A 27,959-nucleotide genomic window follows, 5' to 3' on the forward strand; every position below is an offset into this window, starting at 1 on the left:
ATCTGCTTGAGAATGCAGAGGTGGAAGGTACATGATCTGGAGACTACATTGATGTGACAGGAGAGGGTCATGCTCAAGCTAAAGGTGAAACCTATGTTTTTTGGTAATGCAGTGGCCTAGCTCCTAAGAAAGGCCGCCAAGGAGGATCATCATCATCATCATCATCAATTGGTCAATGTCTGTGACAAGCTACCAAATCTGGGTGGGGTGAAGACTGGGAGGGTAGTCGGTCAAAAAACCGAAACCAAAATCTCGAAGAAAAAAAAATCTCGAATTATTTATTTATTTATTTATATGTATTTGTGGGTTCAGGTAAGCATAAAAAAAGGGTAAAAAAAAAAAGAAAAAAGGGGGGTTGGGGGGAACCCCCCCCATTTCGAAATAAAAACGTATTAAAAAAAAATTCGAGATTTTTGTTTTCGAGATTTTGGATTCGATATTTTTGTTTTCGAGATTTTGTGATTCGGTTTTTTCACTATAAACCGACTGGGAGTTGGGAATCTTGAGGATGATCTGAGTGTTTGTGTAATATGTGAGGTTTTGGGAGCGGATGAGTCTGATGAGTGGCGAAAAGTAGAGGTTAAAGAGTAGAGTGAGGCTCCCTGAGAGACTATGGGGAAGTCAGGTGGGGGGGTTGGAGGGGGGGGGTAAGACTGGATGGAGAAAGAAGATTTGTTCGTGAGGATGGAGTGGCTGATCATGTCGAATACTGCCGAGAGGTCAAGGAGGAGGAGTGCAGCGCAGCCCTCAGTCTGCTGTTCTTTTCAGATTGTCCCAGATTGAGACAAGGGTGGATTCAGTTCCATGGAGGGGTCTGAAAGCAGACTGGGAAGGGTCAAGAAGGCTGTGGGATTCTGTGAAGAAGCAGAGCTGGGGCAGTAATTGGAGTGGGGGGTCTTGAGAGGGCTTTTTTAATGGTGGTTTGACGTGGGAGGTTTTGTATGCTGCTGGGAAGATCCCAGCTGTTAATGAGTGGTTGAGTCATAGTTTTCGCAAGTGTGCCTGTGCAGGTGGAGGAGAGAATGTTTTGAGGCGGACCGATGGCAAGGGTCTCATTGGGGTCCTGGGGGGTGGCTATTAGAGAGAAGCCTTAAGAACTCTGGGTGGGAGATGGCACAGAAGTGAAGAGGGTGCATATCGGGGGCAAGAGTGTGAGGCAGGGGGCGGTCAGGAGCGACTGGGAAGAGGGTGCTAGTTTAGCTTTGGTGGCAAGGTTCCTTTTTAATGGCTATATCACATGGTGGTCAAAAAGGGTGTCTCGCATTGCTGGGGGGATGGAGAGGAAGAGCAGAGGGATTTTGAACTCCATGATAATCCTGTGGTGTTCTTTGCAGGGGTTGGTTGCATTGGCGATGCAGGAGCTGTAGAAGGCATGTTTTTGCTTTTCTGATCTGTAATGTCGGCTCTTGACTCCCTAGCATGAGTGGCTTTATTTTGGGTGGAAGGGTTTGTTCGCCAATGGCGTTCAGGTAGGATTTGAGAGAGACCACCTGAGGGAAGGAACTGTGCGGTGGAAGGGGTCTAGTGGGCGTTAGAGCATCGACGAGCCATTGGTCAAAATAGTCTGGGCACCTCCTTGGAGGGGTTGATTGGGAATGGAGGAGAGTAGGCAGGAGGATACATTTAGGGAGATGGTTCCCTTCTTCCAGAGCGGGATCCTGGAGGCGTCGACTGGGGGTAGGGGGTGGGAGTCAGGTGGGTAGCAGGGTCATCAGTTCAGATAAGGGGGTGGGTGAGGGGGGATGAGATCAGGTTGGACGAGCTGAACACATCTAGGGTGTGACCAGCAATGTGTGTGGGGTCTGATATGAGTTGGGTGATACTGAGGGCTTCCAAGCTGTCCATGAAATGATGGGTCATGGGGTTGGGGGGGGGGGGGGTGTTGACTCAGATGTTTAGATCACCTAGAAGCGTAGGTAGGAGTAGGGCTCATGGTGGCCGCTACAGAGTCACCCAGTCTGCGAGTTCTGTTATAGCCTGGGGTTGTGTAAAGGAGGAAGAAGCTGAGGGTGAATGTGGGTGACAGTTGGACTTTGACTAGCGGGGCTTCACAGTTGTTGCAGGGTTGTTTCTATGTGTGAGGCGACGTTTGTGGAGGATGGCTATTCTATTTGCTGTGCTGGCTCCTTTTGTGAGAGATCTGGGAATAGCCTGGGTGGTGGGGAGAGGAGGGCGCCTGTACAGTGGGGAGGAAGTCGTTGGAGAACCAGATTTTGGTGATGAAGATGATTGGGTTTTTGTCTGAAAAGGTCAAAAATCATGTTTGTTTCTGGTGACCGATCGGTCTTAGATGAGGATGCAAGAGAGGGCAGTGTCCTGGGGGGCTTATGGAAGGAGATGCTGCGGGAAGTAATGGAGAGGGAGGGGTAAGAGAGAGAGGGTGAAATGGAGCAGGAAGGCAGAGTGTGGATGCTCTTGAAGCTTGTGGGGTGTGGGGGGAGTAAGGGTGGGAAGGGGGTAAGATGGAGGGAGGGGCTAAGGGAATTTTCATATGGAGTTACCAAGGGAGAGGAAGAGTGGTTGGACATGGTTGGGATATTGCTGAAGGATGGATGGATGGATGGATGGATGGAGGTGTGGGGAAGGACGATCAGAGAGTAGGAGAGTGAGAGATTGGGGGGGGCATCTGTGGGGCGGGGCTGGGGGGGGAGGGGGTGGAGGAGGGTTCTTCTGGTTTCTGATACTCCAGAGTGCTCCTCTGGCCTTGTAGTTTGGCATGGTGGAGGAAATGGTTCAGAGCTGAAAGGGGGGGAGGGGTTAGGTGGGGAGGGAGATTGACCTATGTGATTGAGAAGGTGCACAGGGCCAGAAAAGTGGGAGCACTTCTAATATGAACAATGCTAGAAAGAGTACTTAGTTAAAGGTGTGCAGGGCTTAACATGTAGAACAATTCCAATATGAATGATGCTTGAGACAGCATCCAGATTCAAAAGGTGCACAGGGCCTAATCTGCAGAGACAATATAAGTATGAATACTGCTTGAGAGAGCACCTGGTCAAAAATTGAGAAACAATACAAATAGGACTACTGCTTTGAAGAGAATCCAGATTCAAAAGGTGAAATGGGGCCTAAAACACAGATGGTTACAAAGTGAATTATGCTTGAAGGAACCTCTAGATTTAAAAGGTGAACAGGGCCTAAAATGCAGAGACGGTCGCAATGTGAACAATTTTTGAAAAACACCTAGGTTTAGAAGGTGCGCGGGGGCTAAAATGCAGAGATTATCCAAATATGACTATAGTTTGCTACAGCACCCAGATGCAAAGGTGCACAGGGCAATCGCAAAGTGAGCAATGCTTGAAAGAGCACCTAGATTTAGAAGGTGAACGGGGCCTAAAAATGCAGAAATTATCCAAATATGAATATGGCCTTAAGGCGCACCCAGCTTTGAAAATGTGAAATGGGGCCTAAAATGCAAAGGCAATTGCAATGTGAAAATATTTTAGGAAAACTTAGAATTGGAAGGTGAATGGATCCTAAAATGCAGAAATCATCCAAGTATGACCATTGTTTTCTAAAGCACCCAAATTCAAAGGTGCGTAGGTCAATCGCAATGTGAGCAATGCATGAAGAAAACGCCTAGATTCAGAAGGTGAACCGGGCCTAAAATGCAGAGGTAAACTCATTGTGAAGAAAGCTTGGGAAAGCACCTAGACTCAAAGCTGAACCGTGCCTATGATGCAGAGCATGGGCAGTGGATTGGCTAGTGGTCGCGCTTGGGGACCGCCTTTTCGATGGTGACAGTGGAGGCTAGATTGTGTGCCAATGTTGGGGGTGGGTAGCCAGTGGTGGTGAAAAATGTTGCACTGTGAAGGCGGGAGTGAGAAAGGTGAGGGAGGAGGAGGGTGTGGATTCCGGGAGAAGTGCCGAATGCTGGGCTGAGGTGAGGTTGTGGGCAGTAGAGGCAACACGTGGAAGGCTGGCTGTTGGAGGGTGGGAGGATTTACTATGTGGGCTAGGGCCCTCCTTTTATGATATGGCCAGTTTAAACATTTTAGCTCGATGCAAATAGGTATGTGGCATTAGGTAGTAAGAGTAGTAGGGTTTTACTGGAGTACAGTAATGGCTGTACTCCCTGACCACACCACACTTTTCTGACACTGTAGGTGTCTGCGTCGGGTGTCCAGTGCGAACAGGAGCAAACTGGGGATGGGAGCTCCCGAGAGGGTAGCTGCCCTTTGCCTCTTGCCCTTAGCCAATGACTACTCGGGCAAGGTTGCCCTAGGTCATCCACTTCAGAGGCACGTCCTTGTGCATGCACCAATCGAAAGGAGGGATGGCGGGAGCTGGGCGGAGTGGAGAGGGAAGGAGCAAGGGGATCTGGTGGCGTGGTCCCGATCGGGGCCCCAAATAATTAAGTCACTTTGCTGCAAAGTGGGTCGCTGGGGCCACGCCTGCAAAGGGGTTGCAGTAGAGTAACGCCCTCGGCAAACGCAGCCAAATGAGAAAGTGAAAGCATTTCCCAATGTTTTCTTTCTTTTGTGTGTTAAATAGCATGTTGCAGCAAAAAATGTCCTCCCAGTGAGGAATCGTCTTTAATGAAACAAATTCTTGCCTGCCAAGTCAGTTCAGAATGCAGTCATTACCAGTAGTTATTGACTGCACTCTAAAGATAAGCTAAGAGGAGGTCAATAACTATTTCCATGTGCTATTTTGTGTTAAAACAACCTGGATCCCAAATGAAAGGTTCACAGCTTCCTTAACCACATTCGCCAATAGCCAAGAACTTCGTTTACAGATGTGGCCTGCATTAGACTGTAGACGACGGGTCCAAAAAAGGCCCCCACATATATAGTAGTCCTCATAGGAGTTAAACATTTTTGAAATCTGCTCCCAACTTGTCGAAATAAAAGGGAAATCTCATCAATCCAATAAACGCTGTTATACATTGTTGTGTCATGATCTTTAGCAAAAACCTGTAGTGTCAAACGTTCATTTCATAACACAATTCTGTATTTTAAAGGTAATAAACCTTCGGACAATAAGACCCATGGACATCGACACTATAGAAGCCAGTGTGAAGAAGACCAATCATCTAGTGACGGTAGAAGGGGGATGGCCACAGTTTGGCGTAGGAGCTGAGATATGTGCCAGGATCATGGAAGGTATATCTGTTTTTGTTTTATATTTGTTACATATATGGTTTTCTTGTCTTCAGGCGTGTCAGTACTACAAGATTAAACATTTGAAATTCTCCTAATCTTTTTATCCATGTTATGTTTGTAGGCTTTTGGTAAGAAAATTTGTTCTGTTTAGCAGTGTTCTTTGAAGGCAATTAACTTAAGATAATGTAACAAACTATGCTATGATAAAAAGTCTATTTGTTTTAGGGAGTAGACCCACTTGCATTTTTAGAAGCGTGCTTCGCTACCTAGGATCCCACAATATCATGCCACTGAAACAGCAGCCCTGAGCTCTGTTGACTTGTGCCAGTCTCTCTCCCTTGAGCACCCTTGCACAATTGCACATGCTTCATCCTCCTTTGCTGCACTCTGTAGGGACTGAGAGGGTTGGCTGTAAAGAAAGAGAAATTATTCTACTGACCATCGAATGCTGTGGTGTCTCATGCGACGGATGGTCCCCTTTCAGAGACCTCTTGAATGAACCCTAAGTGCTGCTTAAGAATAGTGCAGCGTATCTTCTCATTGTGGGATCCATGTCTGGCAGGATTCTCAATGAAACTTGACAACATTGCTGAAGGTCCAGGAGCATGGAGAATACCAGAGCAGTTCAAGCTACTAGCAGTGGTACCATAGTCTGCTGGTAAGGTGGTGTTAGGCAAAGTTTGTATGCAGTACTCTTTGGGAACACTACACGCAACTATGACTATAGGTGTAAGCAAACCAACCTTTGGTTTAAGTCTGTACGGTTTGTTGAGCAGCTAGGCTCATCTCAAGAGGGGAAATGTGAGCAGTAATGTTGTTACACAGAAGTCTACAATCGCACGTGTTCAAATAAACTCTTACACTCAAGGTTTCTTTGATAAATACTTATTAATGTATTTATCTGTCAGTTATAAAACATTCAATAGAAGGAGGCAATCATTTAAAAACACACAAATATACTTCAGTACTGTACTAAATTTCTGAATCGGATAAGACCCTTTTGGGATGGCTCACAGACACAACCTACAACCACAGATGACTTTAGTGGCAAACGGTACTGGGGACATGAATATCTTACTGTTGGCATTCAGAATACTTTTCAAAGTAAAAGGCAAAGGTTATTAGAACATAAAAGGTTACAATTATTCTTAGACAGTGAGATTATTTTGAGTTCACCAGAAGAGTCGAGTCAATTCAATAGGCCAGGCCAAAGTCAATGGGCTAAAGTCTTGATGGGAAAAAGCAGTTCTGGTAGTTAAACGGAAAAGTCTCTGCACAAGTTCTTAGAAGTAGTTTGTAGAAAAAAGAATCGTATGTTGGATCACAAGCTGATTAGGCATGTGAGTTACAAAAGTTCCAAGCAGTTTCACCGTGAGAGGTAAGTACTCGGTCTTGTTTTACAGTACCTTACAATGAAGAAAGAGGCAGCGGATGACTTCTGTTCCTGGCAGTTCCTGCAGCTCTTGCTGTTCCTGGGCCTCGGTCGTTGGGACAAGAGGGAGGACGTCTGGAGACTCCTGCACTGCACTTGAACAGTCAACAGCTCGCAACTGGCAAACTTCAATTTCGGTGGCTGTAAGTAACACACCCAATCTGGTGTCCCTTTCCCTGGTTATACGGTTTCCTGTAGCACTCTGAGAAAAATGCAACCAGCTCCGAGATAGGTGTCCAGGTGGCTTACTGTTGAGTTGATTCGTCCCACCAACTCAAAGGAAGAAGTCGTCCTTGCAGGGCTTATCTTTCTAGATGAACTTAGCGATTCAGACCTGCAGCAGGGCTTTACCAGGCAAACCAACGGTCCAGGAGTTGCAGCAGCCGTCCTCTTCAAGCTTGTCTTCGGTTCTTTCTTTCCAGTGGTCGACTCTGCCTTCCAAGCCAAGAGACTCGTCTTTTATTCAGTTCTCTCCCATTCATTCCAGTCTAGCTGTCACTCGCCCAGCAGGCTGGCTGTCCTTGCCGGACAGTCAGCTAGCCAATCGGCACAGAGTGAATTTGGGTCTCCTAGGAGACTAAGCACAGGGAGCTTCGGGCACCTCCCTCACTTCCTGCCCACCCCAGACTCTCAGGCGCCAGAGCCGGTCTTCAGTCCTGAAGCCCGCCAAAGGCGAATGAACAAAGGAACCAAACCTGGTTTGGCGCGCAGAGACAAACTCTAGAAGGACCTTTCCACAAAGAAATGGTGGAAAAAGAAGACCGGGACCTGCTTTAAATAAATAAAGGGGGCTCAGGCGCCATCTTGAAAACATGGCTCCTGTGATTTAACGCTACGGGTGTTTCGCTGTCGGGAAAAGTCATGGTAGTTTGTTGTAAAACCACTGCCACCAGCCATTTTGAGAGGAAAGGGTAGCATTCGACTGCTACATGAGTATATGGACACAGGGGATACTAAGTAACCCCTCCAGCACTCTATTGTAAGATGGCGGGCACTGGGTCTAGGAATTTAAAAAAGACTAGCAAAGTTAATTTCACTTTACTTACTCTGGGAAACAGTAGTTTATCCAAGAGAAGGTATGTAAACCTTGGGAAAGCCTCAAAGGCTTTCCTGTGCCACTGCACTGAAGGTGCTGTGTGACCCAAAATGAAAAGCTGATGCATAGGGAGTTGTTTAAAACTCCACAACCAAAAGAGAAAACAGAAGCAAAACGCATTGATTTAAAAAGTTCAAAGTCCCAAAGTTTAGCAAAAGAGCTGGAGGTAGAGAGGAATTAGCACATGTATTAGAATTCTTCCTAACAAAAGGCAATTCATATAACAATGTAAATATACTTTTTCAGAATCGGCACAAGATGGTGGATAATCTTTGGATATGCTCCTTACACAATTCCTACACCCTGAGGTGACTTCAATCACAAGGACAATAGTTGGCATTTATATATTACACGGGTATACTTGGCAGATTCTGAGGTTGCAGAGAGGAAAGGTTTAAGGGAAGAAAAGGTTCAACAGGTTCTCAGTATATGTGAGGACACTTTGAATCTTCCATTGAGATCTAGACAAGCCTTTCCCAGCAATAACCGTCTCAAACCAGTTACCACCTATGTGGGACAAACAATATCAAAGTCAATGGGCTAAAAGAGTCTGCAGGGAGCCAGGAAAGCCAAAGTCAATTTGAAACAGTATATGTAGCTGAGGCACTTTTTAGGATCAAAGTCTTGCACAAAGTTAGTTTGTTAAAAAAAAAATCACTTGTAGGGTCACAAGCTGTTAAGCCTGTCGAAGAAAGTTGGAATCAACTCCAAAGGTAAGCCAGTGCAATACCCAACTGAGAAAAGCACAGCTAAAAAGACAATGAGGCAAGTACCCCAAGTCTAAACAGTCCCTCTTGTTTGAAGAAGTGGTCCAGCTGTATTCTGTCCTGTTACAGCGGTGCAACCCCTTGTTCCTGAGCCTCAGTCGTGGGGCCAAGAGAGAGGACATCTGGAGGGCCCCTGCAGCGGTAGTTGGGAGGTTGAATGCAGCTACAGGCTCTTTTTGGTTCAGCAGCACTTTGCGGTTTCAGCACTTAGTAAACAGCACTACTGCCACCAGCCATTTAGAGTAGTGATGGTAACCTAAAAATGTTACAAGATAATGTAGGATAAAGAGATACTGGGTAACCCCCCGCCCCCCCAGCAGTCCACATAAAATGGGGTGTGCTGGACCTACAAAGAGAAAAGGTAAGTAAAGTCAATTTCATTTTACTATTCTTGGGAACAGTAGTTCACACAAGAAAATGTATTTAAACCTTAATGAGAAATCTAAAGATGTCTCTGTGACACTGCAATTAAGGTGCTGTGTGTCACCATACAAAAAGTAGATGCCTATGGAGTTTGTCATACTCCAAAAACAGAGGAATCTCCTAATTCAAATTGGTTCAAAACACATGAGAGGAAATTCCAGGGTGTCTCCAAGATTGAAGGGAATTAGCACAGAAATGAGAATTCTCCCTTACATCGGCTGACTAGGTTCGTCAGCAGAGAAGATCACCACTGACAGATGGGTGCTGGACGCTCTTGCCCAAGGTCATACCCTGGAATTTCCTGTCGGGAACAGCACGTCCCTCAGCTCTTGGAGAAAGTACGGGCCATGCTGCTAAAAGGGGCGTTGGGGAGAATTCTCAGAAATGTGCTAATTCCCTTCGACCTTGGAGACCCCCAGCTCTTTTGCTCGACTTTAGGACTTTTCATTTCTAACCTGGAGGGAGTGAGACCTTTTCGCCACTCTCTCGTATTTTTCTGTGATTTGGACTCTGTTTCCTTTGACTTTGGAGTCTGACAAACTCCATAGGCATCATCTTTACATTGTGACACACAGCACCTTCAGTGCAGTGGCACATGGAAGTCTCTTAGATTTTCCAAAGGTTTAAATACCTTCTCTTGGTGAAACTACTGTTTCCAAGAGCAGTGAAGTGAAATTGACTTTACTTACATTTTGCAACTTTCTAGACCAAGCACACACTATCTTACATTAGGGTGCTGGAGGGGTTACATGGTATCCCCTTTGTCTAGTTTTTCATGTAACATTTTTATGTTACCCTTTCTACAATTAATGGCTGGTGGCAGTGGTTTACTTTTTTACTACCATTGTGTGTTTTTACCGCGGGCTGCAATCACAGCTGCAATAAGGCACCCATGGGTGCCCATTTTGTCAAAATGCCCCGTTCTTCTTTGTTCACAATTTCTTGTTGGGAAGGTCCTCCTTGAGATTTACTCTCTGCGCCAAACCAGGTTTGGTCCCTTTGTTTGTTTTTGTCTTTGGAATTCATAAGTGAAACCACCTCTGGCTCCAGTTTGTCTGGCAGGGGCAGTGTTAGGCAAGATTGTATGCAGTACCTTTTGGGTGCACTACAACAACCCTGATGCGTTCCCCTCCACTCTTTTCCAGCCGTGCTAATCTTCCTCCGTCCCGCTTCAATGCTGGCACATCCCGCTTCACCAGTGTTCTGTTATCCCCACTTTTCAACACCTCACTTGCCAGAGTTTTTCTGTGCTCCCTCAGGCTGTGCAGTGGGTGTACTCTCTGCACTCAGTCCCAATCTGTGGTGGCCCTTGTCCGGGCCTCTGTCTCTCCCGTGTGTTACTCTGCGGGTGTCGGGTACCTTCCCTTTTTCAGGACCCGGCTTTTCCCCCCTTCGCTGCTTCAGCACCCCGTATGTTCGGCGGGATCGCTATTGACAGAGTTGTTACTGTGCCTTTCCAATTCAGTGTCCCAATGTTCTCTGTCTCCTTATTACACGCTTCCTGTTCATGCCGTGCACCTCTTTGCAGGCTTCTCTTCACTTGGGTCTGGGGGTCCCTTTCCACCGTGTGTTACTCGGTTGCCTTACTGAGCACACACTACCTCTTTGCACTTGTTGGCGGAGTGGCTAGTTCAGGTGCGGGGAGCTTTGATGAAGGGTTCCCGGTTCCTCCCTCCGTATCTATCCACCTTATGCTGCTGTCTTTGTGGGGTTAGCTTCCCCACTGGAGGGATCCTCCTGTCCTGCCGTGCCGGTGGCTAATTGACATCCCTGCAGGGCTTCTGCCTCACTGATATTGTGCCCCTGTGGGCCTCTGGCTGTCACAGCGGCCGTGGCTCCTTTATGCCATTAGTCTCCTCTGTGGGGGGGGGCCTGCCCCCCGTTGCAAGGTTGCTGTGTCTACCCACGCTCTGTGTGGCCTGTATGTTTGCCGTGCCTCCCGGGTTGGGCTGTGCCCTGGGGAGTGTGTATTCCCTCAATGTCCATGTGGTACCCCTTTGCAGGAGTTGCCCGCTTTTCCAACGGGCTGGGATGCCCTGAAGTCTGTCGTTAGCCTCCCTCAGGCTCCTCGTTCCCCGGGGTCTTATTTAGTGGATTGCCCTCACTGGCGTTTTCCTCTGGTCTCTGGGAGGGACCGGGCATACCTGATTCTCTGGCGGCTGATATGTCCATGTTCTGGGCGCCTCTCTCAGCGACCACATCGGCTGCTCTGCTGCGGGGCTCTCTCTCTGCCCCAGGGGCTGTTTGCTCCTGTCTTGTGGCCCGGCTTCTCCTCCCACGTTGCCTCTGATTCTGTGTGGCTGCCTCCAGTCCGTTCACTGCACTTCCTTGCGCCCTTCTCGCAGTCCGGCTCCCCAAGTAGCCCTCCTGTGTATCAAACTGGGGTCCTGCGTATCGTGTCCGCTCTTGTATCCGCTCGCCCCGTTCTCCTAGGGGCCGTAGCTGTGCTTTCTGCTTCATCCAGTGATCCTCTGCGCACCAGGGTCGGAGCTCCGTTGTCCTTCCACACAATGGATCTGAGGCAAGCCGCACAGTCGGCTTTGTATCACAGGCCGCACCTCTGCTTTCCGTCCAGGCGGGTCCCACAGACTCTGCCGTGTCTGGTGCTCCCCTTCTTCCCGTTTTCTCCCTTTTCTTCTCGGCTCCACTGATTCTGCTCTATTTCCCTTCCTCACGCGTGTGCTTGGGCTCACGTTTGTCTGGTAGATCTGCTCTATTTCATCAGCTTTTTGCCGGAGGGAGCGGCAGCTACTTATCTATGCGGCCATCTTCTCTCGCGTCCCCTAGTAGTCTCACAATTTTTTCATTTTAACCCTGGAGTGAGAGACCTTTTGCTCACTCGTGCATGTGGTTCGACCTGATTTGGATTGTATGTTCCCTCTGTTTTTGGAGTTTGACAAACCTCTACTTTTTGTATTTAGACTTCTCATAAGGTTTAAATACCTTGTCTTGTGTGAAGTAATATTCCACAAAATAGTAAAGTGAAATTGACTCTACTTAACTTCTCGCTTTGTAGGTCCAGCACACACAATTTTATGTGGAGTGCTGGGGGGGTTACCCAGTAGCCCCTTATCCTACATACTCATTTAACATTTTTTATCTTAACCCTCACTACTTTAAATGGCTGGTGGCAGTGGTTTAATTTTCCTACCGTTGTGCTTTTCTACCACAGGCTGAATCCTCAGCTGCAGTACAGCACCCATGGGTGAACAGTTTGTCAAAATCGTCATGGTCTTTTTTTTTTTTTTTCACCGTTTTCTGTTTGTGAGGTCTTTTTTGGGTTTTACTCTGCGCACCAAGCCAGGTTTGAGCTCTTTGTTTGTTTTGCCTTTGGCGGGCTTCAGTCCTGAAACCCGCCTCTGGCTCCAGTGAATGTGGAAAGGCAGGATGTGAGGGAGGTTCCCAAACCTCCCCTGTCCTTTGTCTCTAGGAATGCATGAATGCAACCAGTCCTGGCTGGCTGTCCTTTAAGGACAGCCACCCTGCTGTGTGATTACAGCCTAGGCTGTGCATGAATGGGAGGAACCTGCTTAAAAGGCATGAGTTCTGGGACTAGAGCCAGAGTCGACCACTGGGAGAAACAACCAACGAAGAAACCGTGAACGAAGCTTGCTGCATACTCCTGGACCTTTGAATTGTCTGGTGAAACCCTGCTGCTGTGCTGAAACTCCCTTTTCTAATCGACAAGAGAAGCTCCAGAAGGGACCACTTCTTCCCTTGGGTTAGTGGGACCAACTAACCCAGAGACAAACTCCACTGGACCATCTTCCCTGATTGGCTGTACTACTTCGCTGCTGCAAAAAACTGAGTGCCAGGGGTCGAGAAATCCGTAGTCGAGTGCAACGTCTGCAATCCGGCCAGAAGCTTCTGGAGTCTCCTACGGACCCTCCAGAAGCAGGACAATCGGAGCTTGAGTCATCTCAACAGAGTGAAGGAAGCCCAACCGTTTTTCAAGATCCACAAAGTGCTGCTGATCTGAAAAGAGCCCGTAGCTGCAGACGACCTCCAAATTGCTGCCGCAGCAGTCCTCCAGACATCGTCCTTCTTGTCTCTACGACTGAGGTCCAGGAATACAGGATCTGCAACCAGCTGGATCCTCTTCTTCTAACCTAAGGTACTGTTCTAACTAAGGGGTACTTGCCTCTTTGTCTGTAGCTGCTTTCCTAGAGTTGATTTCAGCTCTAACTTTCACAAGCCTAACAACTTATGGCCCAATAGTGATTTTTCTACAACAAACTCTTAACTTTGCAAGACTTTTTGCTATCTCAGAAGTGCCTCAGCTCCATAGACTTTGCTCCAAATTGACTTTGGCTGTCCTGGCTCCCTGCAGACTCTTCTAGTCCACTGGCTTTGATTCTTACATTCCCTCATAGGTGATACATTGATTGTTAACTAGTATTGCTGGGAAAGGTTTGTATCTATACTTGATTGGGAGATTTAAAAGTGCTCACACTTGTTTGTTTATAGAACTCCCTGCTGCACTCACTCGGACTTGCCCACCAAAGGGGCTGGACTTTGTTATATATTGAAAGTGCTCGTGCACCAGCGCGCGCACACCTAGCAAGAAGTACCTTGCTGAAGTACCGCTTGACCCGCTTTGCGGCGGGAGGCGTGGGGAGTTATTTTCTTCGCAGTTTGTTTGTGTTTTCAACGTAGAGGGTACGTGTTGGCCTTTTATAACTCGTAGTTTAATTTAATTTGCTTGTTTTATATCTGTGTGCGGATTTTGCTGAGGCTTGAGTGATCCTTCTGACACCTGATCTCACTGCTACTTCATTAAGGGTGAGGTGTGGTCAGGGGTGGAGAGGGTATTTAGGAGTGAACGGGGCCTTATTTCCTTCTTTTTGGACATCTCTGTCCCCGTATGAGTTCATATACCTATACCTTAAAAACAAATATGCCGGAAACAATTAGCCTAATAAACACACCAGCGGGCAAGAAAGTGACTCCGCAAACCCGTCTATCGAAAAAATCAATAGTTTTAACACCGGCTCCACGCATTCCATTTCCAAATAGAGACATTCGAGCGTTTTGTGCTAAACGGAAAGCATGCATTTCTCAGGATGGGCATTGCAAAACAAAAATATTACCCATTGACAAGACAATCGTTTTGCCCGAGGTCTCTCCAGCTAAAGCCCAATGCTTCGAGAACAATCACATTTCAAAAATGGTAACCCTTTCTGCTTTAGCAAGTCAGGTCATATCTACTCGAACAACCATTCGTGAGATAGATGGGGTGGCAATTAGTGCTCACCATATCAACCTGAATGAAAAAACACCTTTATCTTCAGTTCCACCCCAAATTACGCCTCCTACCTCTAATACTAATGGAACGATTTTAAGCATATCTGATAATACCTTGTTAACCGTGATTCACACACCGAGTAAGCAAGGTACTAAAAACATATCACTTTCGCCGGTAAATGAAAGTAATGAATTAAGTATGGATATATCCAATATCTCCATTCATGCTAGTTCCAGTAAAATTAGCACGATACATGGAAATTCCTATCAACATGATGGCTTTGAAGAAATTGCGGATATTCCTCATAAGGCCATATCTGACTCCTTTATATATCCAACACCTCGTCGTCGCATTCAACTAAGCCATCATGAGGATCGGACAGAGAATCTTGCGCTTATTGAAATTACACTAGCTGCTGTCAATACAACGATGACTAGCTTGTTTAAACTTTTTGAAGGCTTGGATGTAAAAATCATGTCTCAGGCTAAACAAATACAGCAGATATTGGAATGGACTTCCACTATGTCATTAGACATGGCATTAACTAAAAATAGTGGTAGCCAACATGAAATACTACAAAAAATAACGACCTGCTCCAAACAAGAAGTTTGTTTCAGCTGTACCACTATTTGAACATGTAATATATCCGATAGAACATCTGCCCTCAGAGGCTATTAATATAAATGATTCCTGGATCAGTTTAGATCGAAGTGTAAAGAGAAAAAAATCCCGTGATAGTAGATCAAGCTCTCGCATGGAGAATGTCCATCACAAAACCACTCTTTTAGCTCGCACGAAAAGAGGTGCTCCCAAAATAAAAACGAATATTAAAACAATGATGACAGCTGCTTCAAGGGATGTTGTGAGTGAAGTACTAACTCAACCTATTTTAACTGCTGACACTACTCCTATTGTAGAACCGACACAAGATTTGAATTGCCCACTCTCCAAATCAACGGAGACTCGGGTTGGGAATAATAAAGGAGAAACTAGGAATGACGTCCCTTATAGTCCCCACAAAAATAATGTGAGCTATGCCCCGCTTAACGAAATCGTTGACTTAATTGATATGATTCCGGTAGTGCCAGTTAGGAAAGTGGTACAAGCGAGGTCCTCTGCGCTGAACAACCAAACGCAATCTCTATCACAAATAAATTCTCATGATCAACAACTTCTTCAGCATAAAATTGCCGAAGAATCACATACTCAGGAGCAAATGGCCTCAATTAGAGCAGCGGTCGACGCTTATCTAAATTCAAGAATTTTACAGGCTACTATAAGTGAACCAGTGGCAACTATGAGAAAGCATGATGAGTGCAATGGCATGGAATCTAGAGCCCTAGTAAAAGCCAAATATGATGTAATACATACAAAAAAAGATAGCTTGCAAGCTGAACAAGTGAATTGCACGAGAGCAACGATGTCTGTTAGCACTAATAACCGTCTGGCTGTCGGGCAAGGTTCACATGTAGTCTCAGACTCGAATGATAAAATTGAGATGCAGGCTACACAGAAATCAGTACGTTTTCAAGAAAATCAGTTCAAAAAATCAGGGTTTTGGCAACACAAAAACACTTTTGCAAATTGTCATTCTTTGATTATGAAATGTAGAGATGAGCCCTATGAAAGGTACGATTTATGCAGAACCAGTGTTCTTAATATCTTTGGGGATGTGCATGATTTGCAAGATGTGTCGTCAAATGATATTGATCAAGTGGAATTTGTATGTGATCAGAATCTGTCGATTGTCCGTTTGTCGATTAAGTCAGGTTTGGTTTTGAATTCGATTTGGAAGGCCAAAATGGATTTGTTCAAGATGGGCTTCTTGATAGCTCAAGACCCTGAACGTCTAATGGACGAACGTAAAGGCCTGGCAGTGAGTGAAGTTGAAAAATGCTTGGCCATCTGTTCTTGTTCTTACTGTGGACCAATTGAGTCAGCGCGTCAAGTAGACGTGACGCATACGAGGACATAACCATTAATAGAACTTAGTAATAACCCCCTGTCTCTGGTTAGCTGGAACACAAGGGGACATACTCATCTTCAATGGTCCTCAAACCTTCTTCTAAATCAGTTTGATATTGTGGCCCTCCAGGAAACCTGGCTCTTAAAACTGCCCCTATGGGATGATCATGATATTGTCCTTTTGCCAGCCGTGGGGGGAAATAAGGGAAGACCGACATCCGGCCTCATGGTGGCTGTCAAGACAAGTAAAGGTCTGCGTGTGAACAGATGGGCTGAGCCCAATAACTTCACTCAACTGGTTAAGATCTCTGACTCTAACACTACCTTTGCTTTAATTAATGTGTATCGTAACCCTATGGGTATTTCTGATGATCTATTTTATAGAGATTTAGTAACTATCCTAGAAAAGGTCGCACTAGATCAAAATGTGATTGCTACAATTGTGGTAGGGGATTTGAACCTTGATTGTTTTTCTGTAAAAAAGATCTCTGTTGCTCAGGAACGGTGGTTAAAATTCACACTAGACCATAATCTGTTCATGGTAAATGGAGCATTTTCCGGAGATATTCCGCCTCACCATACGTGGGAAAGAGGAACATCTAAATCCACCATTGATTACCTCTTTGTTACAAAAGCATTGTTCTCAAAAATTTTGGATTTGAAGATTGTTGAGCAAAAAGAAAGTGACCATCTGCCATTAACTGTAGTATGGCAGGAGAATCGTAATGAGCCAGAGCAAAAACAACACTGGTATCGACACTCTCTTGATACCAATGTTAAAAAAACCCGCTTTAGATGGTCTAGGAAGGCGCTTGATGATTTTGAGAAGGGCACGAGAGAGTGTTTGGGCAACGGGATGGACTCATATGTGGAGGTGTTATCTACTATGAAAAACATTCACATTGATAGAAATCTAAAGCACCCGCATAGGCATACTTTTGATCCGGTTGTCCAACAAACCAGAGCTTGTTATAGGCGAGAGCTGAAGGCCTGTCTCAGATTACCATTGAAAGAGCGCAGAGCAACTCGGAGTCGAATTAAATGCCGCTACCGTAACTGGATGAGGGCGAGGAAGGCAACGCTCTTCCAGTCCGATAGCGAGTCGTTTATGCAAACCATCCAGAACAAAAATTCTGGACAAATATGGGCTCTGTTGAATAAAACGACAAATCCTACTCAAACCAATGACCAACTGAGTGGGGTGACTGAAGTTGCCTGGTTGGCTCATTTCACAAAGCTTTATGCAGATGCCAAATTTGATGGACACAATTATGTGGAACAGTGCTCAGATTCATGGCATTTAGAGTGCTCTGAGGATATAGTTGAAGATCTTATTAGAAAATCTTCCTCTTCTAGAGCAGTGGGCCCAGATGGCTTGAGTAATGCCATGTTCAAGCATAATCCATCTAGATGGGCCGCCATTTTGAATAACATCTTTCAAAAAATCTTATTCATCAGGGAAGTTCCAACTTCTTGGAAAACTTCTCTGATTGTGCCCATTTTTAAAAAGGGAGATAGAGGCTCTCCATCTAGTTATCGTCCCATTACTCTTCTTGACGCCCCGGGAAAATTTTTCTCTCGGCTAGTCTTGAGAGACTTTGTGAAATGGACGTTAGCTTTCAATCAACGTGATCCGAGCCAGACAGGTTTTGTTGCGGGCTTGGGTACGGCGGTAAATTTACTAATATTGAATGCCTTGAAGACGCAAGCTCAAACCACTAATCAACCCATTTATTTTGCATTTGTTGATCTCAGTTCAGCCTTCGACTCTGTGTCTCGGGTTAAGCTCTTTGAAAAACTTCAAGCTGCAAGTTGTCCTGCTACTTTGTGCGATATCATTTTTGATCTACATTCCTTGACATCCATCAAGGTGAGGCTATCGGTGTTAGGCTTGTTGTCAGCTGCTATCAATACCTTCAGAGGCTTAAAGCAAGGTTGTATTCTTGCGTCGGCCCTTTTCAACTTTTTTATACATGATGTGATGCACACCATTAATCAGGTTCCATCCGATTCACCAAAGTTGAACGGCTCTGCTTTAAGGGCCTTATGGTATGATGACGACTTAGTTTTAATCTCTAAAACACTGATAGGTCTACAACGGCTGTTGACCGCTTTGGGTTCATATTTGGATGATAATGAGTTGATTATAAACATGAAGAAAACACAAATTGTGTATTACGCACCCAGAGTGACCAAAAGAACTAGAATGAACTGGATGATCAAGGGTATCGGTGTAGAGGTGGTTGTGAACTACCTATATTTGGGTATCTTGGTAGATGGAGCCACACAAATGGATTCCCAGATGAGAGATCTTGAGAATAAATTGGTGTCAGCAATTTCTCAGTCCAGAATTCTACTATACAAATATGGTAAGTTCTCAATAAATTGTGTAATTGTTTTCTGGAGACAAAAAGTGCTGCCCAAACTATTGTATGGTCTGGAAACGTTGAACATAATTAAAACTGCTTTCCTAGTAACATTAGAATTTAAATTCTGGAGAGCCGTGTTACGTTTACCTTCATGCGTTCCAGGCCCGTGGGTGAGACACGAGTTAGGCCTCACGTCATTGTTGGCGGAATATGAGTGGCGATTATGTGCCGTGTTTCGCAAATGTTTGGTACACACACACACGGATAATCTAATCATTTTGTCCAAATATATGTTAACATCGTCTCACAAATTTGTGACTACTTGGACAAAACACATTTTTCGAATATTGGCTAATGCTGACATAAGCTTAGAGCTCCTTATAACAAATCCAATCAAGGCAAAAGATAAAATCCATAAGAGGGATTGGATTGAGACCCAAAATCTCTGCCTTAGATATAAGGACTTCAACATCAGTGCTTTTTCTAATAAAAAGTTGGGAGAACTAGAAAGCTATTTATTCAGGTCTCCAACGCCGCAAATACGATCCTGCATTTTACGTCTCCGCTTTAATCTGTTTCCTACGAGAGATGTGTTGCTAAGGAGGCGACAAATTGAGAAGGAACTGAACTTTTGTAGATTCTGTACAAATAAAAACATCAAAGAAACATTAGAACATCTAATAGTAGAATGTCCAGCTTTAATAGACCTTAGAGCTAAGTGTTTCTGGAAACATCTGACCCTTTTTGGTTGGATGGTAGAAGAACATAGATGGGCTACTATTTTAGCTACAAGAATCACTAGTATCCGCATTGCCACATATAACTTTTTGAATGCTTTAAAATTGAATACTGATTTAAATGTAAATTTAAAAAAAAAAAAAGCACATCCTAAAAAACACTCTCATGCTCAGTGACTTCTTTGTATTACTCTACGTGGGTATAGGTCTCCAGCGTTAATCAAGTGTGTTAGTCCACTTCTATTTTACTTATTTTATTCTATTTTTTTATGTATTGGTGTTTTTATATCATGCTATCATTCAAAGTTTGGACATGGTCTCCTCTTTTTTAATATGTGTTTATCCTGTTTTTGACCTTTTTCATTTGTGCGTTGAAATGTAGATATAATGAATTAAGTTTTGTATTTGATAAAAGTTGAGTTTTTCAGCTAAATTCAATAAAAAAAAAAAGTGCTCACATACTTTGAGGAACCTGTTCAACCTTTTTCCTTCCTTAAACCTTTCCTTTCCACAACCTCAGAATTTTACAAAGTACAAAAGTGAAATAAATGACAATACTGTCCTAGTAATTTAAGTCACCTCAGTGTGTAGGAAGTGTGTATGAAGCATCTCTAAGGAGTATCCACTTGCTTTACCTTGATTCTCAAAAAGTGTTTAGAAGTGTATTTTTATTGTTGCACGTTGCCCTTTTTTTAAAGAATGCTAATTTAAAACTGACAGGAAAATGCATAATTATTTTACTAGAAAACCTTGAGTATAAGTGTTTGGATACTTTGTGGATTTCGATGCTACAGGTCTACAGCTCACATTTACTCCTTGTGAGCTAGTCTGACTACTCAGTCACACTACCAACTTGTGTAGTACAGACCTATAGCCAGGGATGTCATTTCACCAAAATGCCAGGGGTAGCGGAAGCGGCATCACACGACACTTGACCTCTGACATCACCGGACCTGATGTCATGTGACCCCACCCTGAAGTGATATTGTGGAAAGTGATGGAACACAACCTTTCACCCCTTAACGAAACGGGCATCACATAGCATTGTTCCTAAGTACACTATGAAAAATATGGTTCTGATATCCCTATGTGATAAACCTTTCATACAAGAATGGATTACCATATGTATTAAGATCAGTGTGTATAGGCCCATATTACCTAATTACTGTCAATGCAAGCAGAAGTCCATGGCCAAATGATAATGGTGTGTTATTAAAGCTTAGAAAAAATATACATACACTATCACCCAACCTGTGTTGGTACTCATTTATTGACCTCAGAAGGATGAAAGGCTGAGTTGAGGTGTTTAAGGACAGACTAAATCACTGACTCGCCTCCTGAAGTGTGCCGGAAATAAATATTTAATGAGTTTAGCAATTAATGTTTAGAATTCCGGGAAGACACATTATTTGGCATTCCTATTCTTTCTTATTTAGGGTCAATGCTGAAAGTGTTAGACTTGTGGAACCGCTTTTCTTCTTTTTTAATTTTTTTAATTTTTTTTTTTTTTAAAGAAGCTTGAACACGACAGCCAGTCACTCCAGAAGCTAAGAGCCACATGGCACTGGGAACAGCCAAGGAGCTTGCATTAAAAAAAGACACCTTTTTTGTTACATTTTTATTTCTTGGGGTAGCAAGGGAGACCTTTTGGGTTGCAGTTCCGACCCCTGGCGATCCCTAAATGACATCCCTGCCTATACCAATAGGTGGATTAACTAATACAAGAGGACAAGACTGGTGTAGTCTACCACAGGGATACTGCATCAATTCTTGCCCAACACCCAACACCCAGCACGGTGGGGGGGGGGGCAACGTTACACCCTCATCCTCAATCCATGAACTTGGCAGCTTGGCTCTTGAAGTCATAGTTTGGCCATTTAAAACTACCCGAAAAATGTGTATGGAAATCCTCAAGGAGGCACGTAAACCACACCAGACATATTTATTTTAACAAACGGAAAAGATTTGTAATATGGTGCCAGTCAAAAAATGTAAACCTGATCGAATGTACTACATCGCACATTCTTCATTGCATGCTCCACTTACTAGACTCCGGTCTAGTATTCTGCTCCTGGGCCTATGCACAAATCCAGCCTTGAACACCGAACAGATATAAAACAGCTTTTCTGCTGGCTATCGCCTCCATAAGAAGAGTCTGTGAACTACAAGCTTTGTTCGTGCAAGACCCTTTCTTTATCCACAAAGGCAATTTGGTACCAAGAATACACCCTAGTGTTTTCACTTAAGTTCATATCTAACTTCCATGTCAACCAGTCCATTGAACTACCTGCTTTCTTTCAAAACCCTTCAAGCTCAGCTGAGAAAAACCTCTATACACGTTAGGAGGGCGGTTCTTTAACAAGACAAAACTGCTATGAAAAACAGACGACTGTTTGTCTCCATTGTACTTGGCCAGGAGGGCATAATGTTTCAAAAAACACCATCTCCAGATGGCTAATGAAATGCATACAGCTCTGCTACGCTTTATCAAACAAAACTCTGCCTTTCACGGCAAGAGCTCACTCTACCAGGGGTACAGGAGCTACTTTGCAAATGGCATCCAGTGGGACGTTTGCAATAAAGGCCAAAGCAGCTACATGGAGCTCTATACATACTTTTACTCAGCACTACTGTATTGACACATTATAAAGCTAATCTATGCGTAGTGTGTGATCTAAGCAGATCCACAAGTATCAGAAGGAATACACTATTCATCATATTTCTGATGCTTGTATTTGCTTGGATTCACACCCTTCCACCCTTCCTCCCCTGTGTAGTAGAAGGTTCATAGATGTTTTCTATCTCATCTAATATGATCTGCTTTATTAGACCTATACTCGCGTTACATGCTACCTCATGTCGGAAACAAAACAATCTGAGGGACTTCAACGCATGACGGACCATGGGTACAGTGAATGTCACACTAGAGATGGTATTGCTGGCCTGCCCTGTTGACGTCCCTTTTTCGAGTTTCAAAAACAATAATGTAATAGCCCGCGGCTACCACTAGATGTCGGCCTAACAAACTTGTTAAAACCATATTTCTGTGTTGTGTTCTGCTGCATACGTTATCCCCATTTACAAGTAGCATCTTGTTTTTGTCATGTGTTTTTGCTACTTTATGCTGTTTCACATTTGATTTCAAATGCCTGTCACTGTAAAGATGTGTTGCTGCACTTAGTAACTGTAGATTTTGATTGGTAAACAAGTTTAGTCATTGAAAAAAGATGATGGTAACATTGGGCCATGAAAATCTGCATCATCATGATATTTGCCCTGTTGCTGTATTGCAGTATCTACATGTATATAGTGACTTTGGTTCTAGCATGGATTAAGTGTGATATGGTAGTGTACTGTGCTTCTGTATTTCTCCCCACCTCATTGCTTTCTACTCCAACCAAGTTCATACTGTTCTTGCTCCTTTTTCACTTAAATTACAGCTCCTTTCACAAAAGTTTAACACATGCCATTTGGTTTACTTTCTATTAGGACCAGCGTTCAACTTTTTGGATGCCCCGGTTGTGCGAGTTACAGGTGCAGATGTTCCAATGCCATATGCCAAGATTCTAGAAGACAACTGCATACCACAAGTTAAAGATATCATATTTTCAGTGAAGAAAACACTGAACATGATTTAGTTGACAGAATGTCACTTGCAGGGTGTGTAACCCAGGTGTGCGAGTTAAAAGTGCAGGTGTTCCTATGTCACATAGCAAGATTCTAGAAGACCGTAGTATACTGCAAGCTAAAGACATCTGATTTTCAGTGACAAAAGCACTGAACATTATTTAGTTGATTGTTACTTGCAGGGTTTGTCAACACAAGGCATGAAAATGATCAGAACGATTTGGAATATAATATGAAGGCTAATCTTGCTTTTATCACTGAACATTGTCTCATTGGAACTCTGCAGTACTCTGGATGTTTTAAAGGAAAACCTACTTCTGCACATGCATAGTTGAGCCTTCTGTGTACGTTTACAAGAACTCCTTTCTGTATTCCCACCCACAAGTAATAAAATTGGAAGTAATGTTACAAACCATTTATTTATGCTGTACGATTAAGCAGAGTTTGACGACTTGTCAAACCTGAAATGTATCCTGTGTCTTGTCTTAATACAATTTCAAATCAACTAAACAATATAACTTTACCGTGCTGGACTATGTTACAAATTGGTAATAAACCTTTTCATAAAAGCATGCTGTAATTGGATGTGGTGATTCTGATTTTCAGTGACTACTTTCTGGACCATACCCGCTTTGTATAGTTTACTGCTGTATTAAAGCCTTGTGGTTCAGTCCCATCAATATCCTGCTTTAGCTTAAAGTAAACGAGTCAAATCTTCAACTTCTTCGAATGGATCCATTAAACTGATACACAATTATTTACTCTACCAATCCCATGAACCAACCAATTCTCTTCGAAGATGACTTAGTCCAACCACAGCAACATTAAGCTTTTCTAGCTTTGCCTACTATAGAAATCAAATGGCTATTTCAGAATCTCTTGAACCAATCTTGATTATTAGATAACGTCTCCATAAAATTCCACTTTGATTGCCTCAATAATATACCAACTCACAAGGACAGTTCAAGGGTTGTTATTGACCATTTGGAAGCGGCTCTAAATGCTGCCCCTCTGTACGTCGTCTAGAGATAGCAAGTCCCTGCCTAACCCAGGTGTCTCCACTCCCCAGGTTAGTTTCCAACGATTATTGACCCCTACTGCCTATGCTCTGTCTGTTCTGGTGGTGATGGCTTAAATGTAAAATGCTTTATCTATGTAACTTTCTCAGTGATCTCGTAGGTGTGACCTACTCTGTGCCACTGGTTAGTTCTAGAAATCCTGGTGGTGCCTTCCAGAAACTCTGGCCAGAGCCTGCCTTCTCTTTCTAAGCTCTGACGTTCCTCTTCTTGTGTGTCTCTGTTGCTCTACTCTCCTCCACATTACTCTACCAACCGTCTCTCCTCTATCTCCCTTAAACTTCTATTTCTTAGATGTTACTCTCTACTATCTACCTCAACCAACCTACTACTCTCCCCACACGTCTATCCACCCTCCAACTACTTTCCTCTCCACTATTATTCCCTCTCCACCCTACCACCCTTCCCCCATCTTCTCACACCCTGCTTTCACCCCTTTACCTGTCGCTCACTCCCCACTCTTTTGTTACTCCTCGTTGCTCCTCTCACACCACATTTCATGTACAATCATACAGTACCACTTTATCTCACCAACCAATACATCTCCTCTGCAAATGTCCTCTCCACTCCTTTTCACTGTCCTTCCTCCTGTTGCTCTCTTGATCTGCCACCTCCTCCTCTGACCTCAACTGAACCACCCACAAATTCCTGTTTTCTATCCTTCCTTCTATTCTCCTTCTGCCCCCAGTGGTCCTCCTCATCTGGTTCCCCTGGCCAATCTTGCCTGGCCCCACCCTGTTCTCTTGCAGCCCACTGATCAGTCATTGTGGCCCGCAGTCGCAACAGTTCCAATTTTTTATTTCTGCTGGTGAATTTACCATGCTGGGATAGCAGGGGGGCAGGCTCTGTATCCCTGTCATGGCTATTGAATTTCTGATGTGGCTTGGTTATGAGAGCTGCATAGGTAGAAGTGTTGTGCAATTGGCGCATTAAGTGTGTCTGCCTCGGTTTGTGCGTGAGCATCACTTAGAAATAAATGCTGTATGGACCCATCTGCAGGCTTGCATTGGTGAGACTGGATTAGTGTGGAAAGTCTGCCGGTTTGCTTTTTTGCTGACATTTGAGCTTGCGGCTGTCCCCGGTCTTGCTGCGGGTTTGCTTCTTTACCGCTGTGCATCTTGGTTTGTAATTATTTACAAGAAATGGAAAAGACTTGGTCACCATCACGTGAGGCTAATATGGGGTGATGAATAGTGGTACTGCCCAAGCACAGATCGGCAGTTAGGAAGGGGACAGGAACTGGAGCCCTCCCAACGACCACCTTCCTTCTGAGGTAGGTATGCCTTTGGTTACTGTGAGGTAGAATTTCCATCTTGTGTGTAATTCGTCCCACTTGGTCAGTCCCCCAGCACTTTGTTGGACTGTTTTTTGTCCTCTCATTCTTTCGAATTATGTGACTCTGGGACCCCTTTTTGGTTATTCTTGATGGAGTCTGCTTTCCTCCATCTTTTTGTGGCATCTGTATTTTACTATTGCAGCACACAACACTTTCTGTGCAGTGTTGCTTGAAGCTCCTTGAGCTTCCCTCTTTGGTTTTATTTTATTTTCCTGTTCTAAGGTGATGTTACTAGGATCGGGGATACTTTTTTATCCTATCTATGCTTTTCTTTTGTGAGATCAGCGCATCCCACCTTATGTGAAGTGCTGAAGGGACACATGGTATCACTTTTCTTATTTAACCTGTAACTTTCTAGTTACAGTGACAAGTTATCCGAGTGGCTGGTGGCAGTGGATGATTTTCTACCGAATTTGTGAAACTTATTTAGCAGGCTGTATTCACAGCTGCATTAAGGGACACATGGGTCACCATTGACCTAAAATGTTGGTGATCTTTTTTCACCAACCCACAATGATTTGTCCATTCTTGAGCCTTCTGCCGACCTGGTTGGGGGCAAAGGGGTGGGGGGTGTCTGGGGGTCCTGCTTACTTTTTAGTCTTTGACAGGTTCCCATGGGGAAGCCTGCCCAAAGGCACCATTGTGTCTGGAAGGACAGGAAGCTGGGAGGACACCCGAAACTCCTCAGGTCTTTGTCCTCCAGTATGTCTGCTGCTTGGAACCAGTTCGGACTAGGTGCTGGCTGTCCCTTTAGGACAGCCACCACACAAAGGTTGAATGTAGCATGCATGCTGATTGGCTGGGTTCCGTAAATAAGACGTGGGTGTTAATGCAGAAGCCAGAGTCGACCACTGGAAGATCCATTCCGAAGGATGACATTTGTAGCAACCTTTAGTGACCGCCAGAGCAGACTGAGTGACCACTGCAGCTCCAGCCCTCTCTTCTGTGCAACGGGGAACATCAAGACCGGACAACTTCCTCCCTTGGCCTAGTGGGCATAATCGATCTCAAGACCAGCTACAGTTTGAGTAATCCTGTGACGAGCTGCAACCTTCCAGGCCTGCAATGTCTGAATACTCTGGGACCTCTGGCACTGCTGCAGTGCTTTGTCTCGTAAGCGCGGTTCCGGCTGCAAACTTGTGGGCATCTGTCTGGGCCTACAGAGACTCCATGCCAACCGTAGAAGTCCCCTCAACTGAGTCGTGGACCGAGTGAAGGAAAAAAGTGTGCCGGGTGACAACTCTCGCTGCTGGTGCCATGAAGATCGTCTGCTGGGCATCCCTGTGACTGAGTCTGACCGGCTGCTCCCGCCAAAAGTTCTTCCTCGAACCGCCAAGGCCAGTGACCCAAACTTAAGCTGCGGTCTTACCTTTGGGGACCCACCAGTGACGTCTCTTCTTCACCGAAGAAGGTACTGCCTCACTCCCGGGTGCTTGCCTGGGCAGTTGCTCTTTGCTCGTCCTGAGCTTCTTGAGCCACATTTGGGTGGATGACCCAATAGGGTTCTCCCAGGCATCGGGACATCTATCCTAGGGGTTGAAATCTTTTTCAGGTGGCCTACATAGCCCCCCTGAATCCCTTGAATCTAATTCCATTACTTACCTGCTATGAAAAAGCATTTTCTGTGAACTTCCAACTATGTCTCTTACTCCTTGACCCTCACAGCTGTCGGACACAAGGGTGGCATGTTGATGAGCAAAGACGTTTATCATAAGTAAAGTTGTGGGAGGTGCGTGGGTTTTGAGAAATCCTAACTAGCCCAAACTAACAGGGGGTTCCCTGTCTCAAGAAAACAAACTAAATGAGTCCATCTGTGTCAGAATGTCCAAAGTAAAGTTTGTCAGCCAAAACACAAAAGTTCAAATGGTGCAGAATCTCAAACAAACGTCCAACAAGACTTTGGGGAGATGGCGGGGGGAGTTGTCGTTGTCTCCCTTTCCCCAGAATCTTCAAGTATATGGCAACTAGCAAAAAGTTCCAAAAAAGACCCAAGGGCTTGGATTCCTCTCCCCATGGTCTTTCCGCTGTGTCTGCCTCATTTAGTCTGTTTTGTTTGGAGGGGACTCGTGTCCCTTGCTTAACACGGCTTCCTTGGTGTACTCTCCTGCCAAGTAGGGCACTTCTTTCACCAACTGCCTTGGTTTACTTCCCTGCCAAGGTCTTGGAGTGTCCTTTGTATTGGTGGTGTTCGAATTTGCAGCTTGGGGTATTTGTCCCCCTTGTGGGTCCCAGACCCACTTCGGTTATTATGGTTACAGCTTTCTCCTTCTCACAACCACAGCCCTGGTTCACTCTCCTGCCAAGGTCTGTGATACTCTCTTGCTTCCACAAAGCTGATAGTCCCTGTGATGCCCCGGGTCTTGTTCCCCCCCCCAGTATGGGCCCGAGACCCCCTTTGGTTGTATGGTTTCTGTTCTTTTTCTTTGTAATCCACACCCTTGGTTTAGTCTCCTGTCGAGGACTGTGGATGCTGGTACTTAATCAGTCTTTTCAAAAAAATTGATCCCCGACCACTTCCACATGTTTTTCTCCCCCTTTAGTGTTGCTTGTGTTTTGCCCCTTGCCTTCTAGCCCTTATGGGTATCCCCAACCTTGGGACCAGCCATCCTGTTACCTTTAGGGTCTGTGCAGCCCTTCTCGGGTTGTTCACATGTCTCCCAGGACCTGCAGCATCATCTTGGGCCTGTCGGCGTACTCACTGGTCTTCTCTCTGCTACTCTGCATCTGTTCCCCTGCACTCTCATGACTCTGCAACCAGTGGCTTCCTTCTCCTTTCTGCTC

General features: G+C 44.8%; 1 protein-coding gene across 1 annotated transcript in view; it reads left to right on the forward strand.

Moving 5' to 3' along the window:
* PDHB (pyruvate dehydrogenase E1 subunit beta) overlaps positions 1-23,338 on the forward strand; it is a 64,410-nt gene extending 41,072 nt beyond the window's left edge. Inside the window, exons 9-10 of the mRNA XM_069643759.1 lie at positions 4,964-5,105; positions 22,629-23,338. Of these exons, the coding sequence (XP_069499860.1) occupies positions 4,964-5,105; positions 22,629-22,777 (291 nt within the window). The 3' untranslated portion in view covers positions 22,778-23,338. The remainder of the gene's footprint in view (positions 1-4,963; positions 5,106-22,628) is intronic.
* The last annotated feature ends 4,621 nt before the right edge of the window (positions 23,339-27,959 follow it).

This window comes from Ambystoma mexicanum, chromosome 2p (genome assembly GCF_040938575.1).
Source record: "Ambystoma mexicanum isolate Mex_15411 chromosome 2p, UKY_AmexF1_1, whole genome shotgun sequence".
Taxonomy (NCBI): domain Eukaryota; kingdom Metazoa; phylum Chordata; class Amphibia; order Caudata; family Ambystomatidae; genus Ambystoma; species Ambystoma mexicanum.